Genomic DNA, 9,310 nt, shown 5'->3' on the forward strand with positions numbered 1-9,310 from the left:
GAACATGGAGGACCTGCAGAGTCCAACAACCTGAACATGGAGGACCTCTCTTCAGTCTGACCGTGGTTTCACTTTCAGAGGCTGTTCAACTTGAACAACACAAGATCTTATCAGAACTTTTGTCTTGTCTTCAGCTTGTCCACACTGACACGTCTTCAACACTAGTGTAAAAATACTGATAAAAACTTTAACCTGAACGTTTCTAAAGGTGCGGGAACAAGTTGCTTCTGTTCGGAGATTTTATGTTTTACTTTGTGAAATGATAAAAATTGTAGCTCCTCTGTTTTTTTTCTCTGAATGTTTTTGAGAAAGCTTCAGGAAAATAAAAGGTTTGTTGTTTGAAAAAGACAGCAGGATGCTGTTTTACTCAGGCGGGAGGAAACGAGATGGTTTCATTTCCAGCAGGAGATGAATCCTCAATTTAATCCTCCAAACAAACGTTCAGAAAAAATGATCAGTCAGAGCAGCAATCCAACCCAACGAAATTTTCAATTACGGTTTGTTGTATATAGTTTTACCCAACAATGTTTAGTCAGGTCATCTGGTTTTGTTTTGTTTTGCCGAGATGTTTCATCCTTCATCCAAAGGACTTCCTCAATCTGAGAAGCCACCAAACAAAACTGGTTCCCACAAACAGCATACCCCATAGTGGGAAAAAACCAGTTTGCTGGTGCAAATTGTTTTTCCCACTATGGAGCAACTCTATGAGGTCATGACCAGAGCGCCCTCTAGTGTTTTATTGAACCCTATGAGGTCACATGACCAACCTCCTGTGCGAGAGTTGGGGGGTTCGATTCCACTAGTAGTCACATGTTGAAGTGTCCCTGAGCAAGACGCTGAACCCCTCTCTGATTCTCATGCGCGTCCCTTCGGTGTATGAATTTGATCTAAAGCTCTGATTAGTCTCTTTAGAATTGTATTTTATTTTTTTATTTTGGCCACGCCCTTCCTCAGGGGTAGGAAACTAACTTGCACAAAGACTTGGTGATTGTTTTACACCGGATGTTCTTCCTGACACAACCACAGACACCGAGCTACCACAGCCTCTGTGTGGAGCAGAGAGCTGCATCTAGTGCGCTCGAGGGAGCAGATGGTGGGGGTTAAGGGCCTTGCTCAAGGGCCCAGAATGGGTAAAACGAGGGTGGAGGCAGGTGTGGGTGCTTCACTTTTCCCACCCACACTTTGATGTTGATGTTGTCTGTCTGCGGGGTCGAACCGGGACCTTCCCATTGCAGGCTCGCCTTTAACTTCTGCACCACCACCGAGAGCCCGTTCATGCCAGGGTACATGAGTTTGCGTGCAACCCACCGTATGGCGTGATCCATGCGTGACACGGTGAGGTACGCCGCGAGGTTGGCAGTGTAGGACGAGCACACGATGAGCGTGAAGAGCCACCAGCTGCCCATGACGATCCTCAGAGCCACAGAGCCGACCACGCCGTCCCCTCCTACAAACACACACAGATCGTCACGCCGAGGCCAAACGCTGGGCAGCAGGTATCAGACGTGTGACCTGCCGCTGACCACAAGAACAGAATCTTTATTGTCATTGCACATCAGGTATACAATGCTGTGCTTCTCAGTAAACAGTAGAACGGTAAAACAGGAATAAATATAGCACACTTTGAGTTCAAGGACCTGATGAACCAGGCAAATAAGCGGTTTCTAAGTCTGCTGGTCCAGCTTTTAAGGCTCATGTACCTCCTGCCAGAGGGCATGAAGGTGAACAGGTGCTGTCCTGGGCGTGAGGGGTCGACAATGATTGCCCTATGCTATGAACAGCATCCTGACGTAACTCCCTGCTCCAGGTGGCTGAGTGCTGTGTGAAGAGCTGTAGTGATGGCATCCTCCGTTGATCTATTTGCTGTGTAGGCAAACTGCTGTGGGTCCAGGTTTAAGGGAAGACAGAACTTGATGCGGTGCAGGACGAGTCTCTCAAAACGTTTCATCACAACCGATGTTAAGGCAATAGGTCTGTAGTCACTGGGACACTTTGGGGCAGGCGACAGGGACAGGAGTGATGGTAGCTGATTCTGGCAGCCTGTGACAGTGAGAGGTTGAACAATCTGGTCAAGACGCCCACTAGCTGGTCAGCACAGCCACAAAGTACTTTTCCTAGTACACGATTCGGTCTGGCTGCTTTCCTGGTGTTTGTGGTCTTCAGCAGTGGCTTCACCTGATGCTCCTGGAGGGTGAATGTTCTGTGACTTGAGGTAAGTGGTGACCGTGCATCTGTGTGTGGAGACTCTGCCTCGTAGCAGGAGAAGAAATAATTCAATTCCTCAGCCAGTGATGCATCAGCGGTGGTAGTGAAGGGTGTGGAGCTCTGTATCCCCTGTCACACCAACCTGGCTGTTGTTGGCGAGATGAAGGAGAGAAGACCTCCTGCTGCCTGCATCAGACAGGAAGCTGCGTTTTATCACAGGCAGCAGAGAGGCAGCTAATCACAAACCATCAGGACTAAAAGGGTTCCCAGGAACCCTGCCAGACCATAATAAATGTATCTGTTGGGAAACCGTGTCCCTGCTCCAGCATCAGCAGTGGGGGTCCGGCTGTGCTCCTGGTCGGCTCCAGGCTGCTGGAGACGAAACGTGTTTCAGAAGACAAGTCTGAAAATGTTCCCAGTGTTTGGGGAAGTTGAGATGTTTTCTCACAAAAGAAGGAGCTTCTGTTAAATAAGAACAGCATATAAAATTATAAAATCTAAAAGCTTTGACTTTTTTACAATAAGTTACAGTTACAGAATGTTTCAACTATACTCAAATCTTAAAGCACTTCGTTATCAAACACCTGGAGAACACCTACAACACGGCTTTCAGCTGACCCAGGAGATGGGTGCTGTGACTTTTGCGTTTTGTAACTTTTACAGTTAAATATTTAACATTTATGGTTTTTCTTGTAGAAATACAATGAGAACTCTTCCACTCCTTCAAATCATTGTTCTGTTTAAACTCTGCTTCAGCAAACCATCTCTGTTTGTGTCTTCCTACACTACTTTTAGTTTTTGATGTTTTCAAGGTTTAGCTAACCTTCTAGAGATACTTTGAGGCATTTAACATCATCGACATATAACTTGAGCCTCAATGAGGTGGTATAAAGGAAGGAGGATTTCTGAGCCTTCACCATAAAACCGAGTCCACAGTACTTCTGTCGATCTGATGCACCGTCCTTTCCTTCAGAACAAAACCCAGAGATACTTGCACTCCTCCACCTGGTTTGAAGAAGATATGTTCAGTTCTCACTGAAACATCTACTGTTTGAGGAAAGCCCAGTCTTTGCCTGTAGTGTTGTCAGTGTCAGAGTTGGAACTTTGTCCCCACACACAAAAAGAGACATCCCTGTATAACATAAGACAGGACGAGGCCTGGATGGGTCACGTCATCTGGTAAACATCTGCACCAGCAGCTAGTTGCTGCCTGTTTGAAAGCAACAGTGAAGAGTATGACTAGGAGAATGTATCTCCAGCATCTTGCTCCATCTTCAGCTTTAAACTTGCAGCATACGAGTGAATGGATGAAGAACTTGCTCCTCCGGGACACCAGCAGGTCCGATGTTAAAAAGCATAAAAAATTATTCAGGTCAAAAGTTGTGAAAGGTGACCTTTGGGTCAGAGGTCATGGTCGCCCCCCCCCCCGTGTGTGTATGTTTTCTAAGCTAGCACAGATTTCTAAACGCTGATGTTCAGCAGCAGAGATCTTGAAAACCTCTGTGCATACGTGATTTTATTTTGGAACCAGGTCCACACCCAGTCCCTTCCCCTGGTGGTTTCTCTTTGCTCACCTTGCTGCACAAATGCTCCATAAACGATCCAGATGGCACTGTGCAGCGTGCCCGGACCCACCCCGTTGGATAGCGGTCCTGGTGCATTAAGGGAGGAAGAGGAGCGCAGCGCCTGCAGCCTGTTGAGCAGGAAGATGAGAACTCCCACCACGGGGATGGCAGCGGCGATGCAGGCCCAGACGGCCAGGTCGAACGGGGCGAACAGGGAGAAGATGTTGATCTTCTCCTCGGGTTTCCTCAGCAGGATGCCCACGCTGTAGTCCAGGTAACGCTTGCTGAAGTCCACCACGTTCTCCCTCTCCGGCGTGATGGTGATGGCTGACACGGCAAGGTCGGCTCTCTGCAGGAAGATGACAGAAGAAATGGAGGCGGACAGGTGTGTTACGCTCCGGGAGGTTAGCTGCCAGAACCTGTCTGATGAACCTCTGTGTGATTCTTAGAGCAGTCTGATGGTCGGCAGCACCAATTAATTAATCAACAGTTCTGCTGCTTCATTTTAACCTCAACTTTTAAACCCTGGAGGCATTTATGGGTCACAATTATACCCAGAGAACTGGTTGATGAAGGCTGGATTCACCTTGTTGATGAGATCACCGATCATTCCATTCCACGAGCCGTTGGGAAGCTGGGAGCCATATTTACTGTCTGTTACCTGACAACAACAAAGAAAGGACCAGTGATAATACGGACCAGTCCAGAAAACCAAGTCGCCTGATCGTCTGCAAAACCAATCAATAACTGTTCATTTATTATTCTTCACAACCTTTTGAACATCGTGTGGAGGGTCAGGTGTTTGTCAGACACACTCAGCCCAGACTGAAGCGTGAGTCTGACAAACAGTCTGGTTATTTTATAACTATCAAGTGTTGTAGAGAACTCTCTGAACAAACTCACTTTACAGAGAAAGAGTTTAAATCTGACCACATTAATTATCTACTGGTAGTTCAAATATCTGAAAGAACAACTGGACTGATGCCATTTTGAAGCTCTAATCTTCAAACAACATTTTATGAACCTGCCATCACTTCAGCATTACATGTGGTTCACATACAATTCTGTGGTTATTTTAAAACCGTGACAGCAGCAGTTAGCTGTAGCTCTTCCTGCAGGACTATCAGTATTTCTATCACAAGAACATCTACAAACAGGTAAGATATTAACAGTTCATAACCCTTTATTTAAAATGTAGTTAACTCTCTTTTAGTGTATTCACGTTTCAGATGAAGCTGTACATTTTTCAGGTTTCAAGCTGAAACTCAGTTTCTGAGTATCTGTTATCAAACTCATAATTCTTCTCTGACTCCGCCGAATTAAGATGATCCTGACAGCTGTCTGCTGCAGGTAAGATACTGACATCATAACCATTGGCACTGATAACGTAAAATAGGGAAGACATATTGGGAAAAACAAATATATATATTACCAGTAAGGCCAGTGATGGAACATAAAGTTTTGGTTTTGTGAAGTAAAACAACTGATAAAACCAGTTTAAACGCTGGTGGAGATTCCTTCTTTTAACTAGGTAACATGAAAGGTTTCTTGAATGCTTGTTGCCCGCTGCCGTGCTGTTAAAGTTCGACACAAAGTTTAGTTTGACCTGGAGTCCACGTCGAGACGGAAACCTCTCACCTTTAGAAGCAAAAGCAGACTTGTCCTAACACCACAACAATCAGAAACAACTGCAGCTGGAGTCTTAAGTTTGTCCCTTTTAGCGCACCGTAGGCGAAGTGACTGATGCATGTGCTCATTTTGACCCGTGTGAAAAAGGTCAAGGTCAGGCCTCACCGTGACGTTTCAACCCGACGCCTGACACCTTTAATGAGTGGAACCACAGATGTGTTCTCTGAGCCTCACCTGGTAGATCTCGTATTTGAAGCCCAGGATTTTGGCGAGGGCGTCCAGGACGTCGATGGAGAATCCTTTATACCTCTTGGGCTGCCCGAGGATGTTCTCTGCCACCATGACGAAGGGATCCTCCTGCGGAGAGTCGGAGAGAGGAGCGCGGGGGAGTCACGAGGACGAAAGCTTCAGCGCTGCAGAAAAAAGATGACTGCAGATCTGAAACGTGTGCTTCAACGAACTGGGGGTTCAGGGACAGTTCTCATGACAAATCACACGCACGCTTTAAACAGTGGAAACACGGGCCTTCAGTGTGGAGGAGTCCACGTCTGTGCACAGAACCAGAGGTTGTGTGTGTGTGTTGCAGCAGGCCGTGGACGGCAGGCTGGAGGTATTAGTCCTGCTTGGTTGGACCTGCGTCTCTGCGCCGCTCCGGCAGCAGAAGAAGAACTGGGCTCTGCCAGAGCAGACAGCTGCTGCTGTCGGAGCGCAGACGGTTCGTTTCTCTTAAACTAATCACACCGAACGGACGAGGCGCTTTCAGCCAAAGAGTTGGACCGGCGCCTTAAAATAATCAAAAAGTTTGAAGGTGGAACTTTGTGTTCCTCAACGAGAGAATCTCTCTGAAGGACGAAGACACCGAGCCGTCAAAACCCTTGACTGACCATTTCCAGGGAACTCATAGAAGATGAGCTCATCACAAAAAGCTGAAATTACTGTAGCTATAGCAGCTAAAGGAAAAAACTGATCGTTTTTATTTGTGTTTCACCAGACTCAGCAGCTGTAAGAGCTGTTGGAAAAACAGCTAAAGATGTTGTGTGTTGAACAAACAGCTAAAGATGTCGTGTATTGAACAAACGGCTAAAGATGTCGTGTGTTGTACAAACAGCTAAAGATGTCGTGTGTTGAACAAACAGCTAAAGATGTCGTGTATTGAACAAACAGCTAAAGATGTCATGTGTTGGAAGGTCCATCACAGATAAACTCTACTGCAAGAAAGTTCATGCAGCCTTTGGCTTCGTGCACATGAGGTTGCTCTTTCCAAATCGTTTTGTTCTTTCTAGAAAAATGTCTAGGTAACTTTTGCACCATTTCTAGAAATACTTTGAACCCAGACGCTGCAGTAACGATGCCAGGCCTGGAGGTGGCGCTGTCATAAAACGGCACCACAAACAGGAAGCGATGCAGAGCAGACGCTGCAAACTGTGAACACAAGCAGGAACACACAAGGATGGAGAACACATGAAGATACGAAGTAGAGCTCCACTGTGTCCCAGTAACTGCTGCTGACCGGAGACGTGTCCACAAACATACGAGGACATCATGGACGCCTTCAGGCAGAGGGTCTGGTGGGAGCTGAGTGGAGGGATTTCCTCACAATGTTCAAAGGATTGAGGGAAACTTCAGTTCAGTAAAGTGATTAAAATATTTTGGCCTCAGAATATTCAGAGTAATAATGAGAGCTTTAAGGCTCTTATTGTTCATCAGCATATTAAGCTTTTACTGTAGTTGTAGCCGCATCTGTCATCAGAGGTCATGGGCTAGCTTAGAGCTGCGACTATGACATCATCGTTTTCAAAAAGTTATGTTTAGGCTGTCCACATCAGAACACCAGGGTGGCGTTTTAGGACTTTTTCACTCCGACACCCAGTTATCAACAAATCTAAATTAGGGGCTCTTAAAATGACGTTAAAAAAGGACGTTAATAAACAAATTCAAAACGAATCAGAACTGCGGCACCTACCAGTAAGGTGACCACTTTAACCGTCACTCCCTGCATGCCGTTCTCTATCCGGCTCTCCTTCAGGCTGCCGTTCAGTCCGTGGACCGAGTCCCAGGTGGCCAGCTGCAGAGAGGACACACCAGAGACAGCGTGTTACAAGAACAAAGTGTGTGTGACGCTACGCTAACGAATCATGTCGTTAGCTGAAGAGTCAGAGGTCGTCGGCGCAGTGCAGCAGTTAGACAGCGTGGCTCACAGGCGGCAAATTATTCACTCATGTCCAGGGTCTTCACGTCACGGCTCGGTCCTCCACTGCCAGACGGAGACAACGCAGGACATCAGGCCGGAGACAACATCGACACACGTCCACTTTTCTTTATTCCAACACAGTCTGACACAAAGAACCTGAAACTAGGTCTGAATCGATCCACCAGCGCCGCCGGCCCGCTCCAGTCACATGTTCAGTTAAAACAGCAGGTACAGGATCCTCCTAAGGGTCCCAAAGAAGACGCATCGGGTGGTAGTAGCTGAGAGTCATCCCCAACACATGCACCAAGTCAGCAGCCCATGAGCATTATTTAGCTTCTGTAGCTCATGCGCAGCATTTATTCAATAGTTCTTTTTGAACACATAAATAAATAAATCCGTCTTGGTTCAGCACGTTGGGCACTTTGGTTTTCAACCAGCTGTTCGAGCCGCAGCGCCGGACCTTTCAGTTCTTCTGCCTCAGTCGCCATGGAAACCCTCTAAACACAGCAGGGCATCGTTTCTCTGCACAAAAGATCAGAGCGTTTGTTCTGGAGTTTTACTGAAATCAGAGCGCGCACGCACGCACGCACACACGCACACACACAAACACACACACAAACACACACACACACACACACACACACACACACAAGTTTACTGATTGGTTGGGACGCACACAGATGCACGTCTCCTCCCCATTTACCCACAATACATCTGCTGCCTCCAGTTATCAGTGAGCATTTATTACGCAAACTGGTTTATTATAATTTTTATGAATTAATAAATTCATAAAATCACTTGAATGTGCAGAGCTGTGAACAACCAATCAGATCGTTCAGGTGACAGGAAGTAGATTTGTGAACCTGCTGCTTCAGTTCAACTCTTTACACGACGGTGAGGATAAAACAAATGTTAACAGAATAATAAAATCTGATGCTGCTCAATAATCCAGGTGGAAAAATCTAAAAAACTGCACAACGTCCGAAACATACGGATCTCTGCAGATAAATTATTTATTGTTCTGAAGCCAAGTTTTCAGTTTATTTTTCATTCCTGTTTTATGTTTGTTTCTTAGATTGAATTAAATTATTAAAATTAATTAACATTATTAGCCTCATTAATTAAATTACCTTTGACATTAGACACCATTCACAGTTCATTAATAAAAACATGCAGCGTTTGACAGAGACTCAAGTTTATTATTCTGCTGAGAGAAAAACAGTTTGTTTAAAAGATCCAATTATTTAACATCCATCCCTCCATCACTCATCCCTCCCTCACTCATCCCTCCATCCTTCATCCCTCCCTCATCCCTCCATCCTTCATCCCTCTATCACTCATCCCTCCATCCTCCATCCCTCCCTCATCCCTCCATCCTTCATCCCTCCCTCACTCATCCCTCATCCCTCCCTCACATCAACAGTCTCACAGACCACCAGAGGTTGTTTGTTCTTCAGACAAACTGGTTTCTTGTAATTAATAGAGAAGGCACAAACTGGTCAGACGGCCTCCATCTTTACTTCCAGGGTTTCTAACGAGTCCTTTCTGTGATCTTTGTTTGGAAAACGGCACATCTGGACTCAGACCCATTACTGAAACACTTTCCTGTAACAGCGTCCTGCTGTTGTCGCAACTCGGCAGTGATCTCGTGCTTCTCCAGGCTCAGAAACTGACGGCACAATTAAAAACTGGCCTGATTGTTGGGGGGGGGGGGGGGGGG

The 9,310-nt window shown here is 46.2% G+C and overlaps 1 protein-coding gene across 1 annotated transcript in view; it reads right to left on the reverse strand.

The window, feature by feature from the left end:
* LOC119423574 (glutamate receptor ionotropic, delta-1) overlaps window positions 1–9,310 on the reverse strand; it is a 458,437-nt gene that overhangs the window by 28,811 nt on the left and 420,316 nt on the right. The window contains exons 10-15 of the mRNA XM_037690973.1: window positions 9,192–9,223; window positions 7,363–7,464; window positions 5,634–5,756; window positions 4,357–4,431; window positions 3,780–4,119; window positions 1,309–1,447 (exon numbers count right to left, since the gene is read on the reverse strand). Of these exons, the coding sequence (XP_037546901.1) occupies window positions 1,309–1,447; window positions 3,780–4,119; window positions 4,357–4,431; window positions 5,634–5,756; window positions 7,363–7,464; window positions 9,192–9,223 (811 nt within the window). The remainder of the gene's footprint in view (window positions 1–1,308; window positions 1,448–3,779; window positions 4,120–4,356; window positions 4,432–5,633; window positions 5,757–7,362; window positions 7,465–9,191; window positions 9,224–9,310) is intronic.

Source organism: Nematolebias whitei, chromosome 17 (assembly GCF_014905685.2).
Source record: "Nematolebias whitei isolate Nwh7 chromosome 17, NemWhi1, whole genome shotgun sequence".
Lineage (NCBI taxonomy): Eukaryota > Metazoa > Chordata > Actinopteri > Cyprinodontiformes > Rivulidae > Nematolebias > Nematolebias whitei.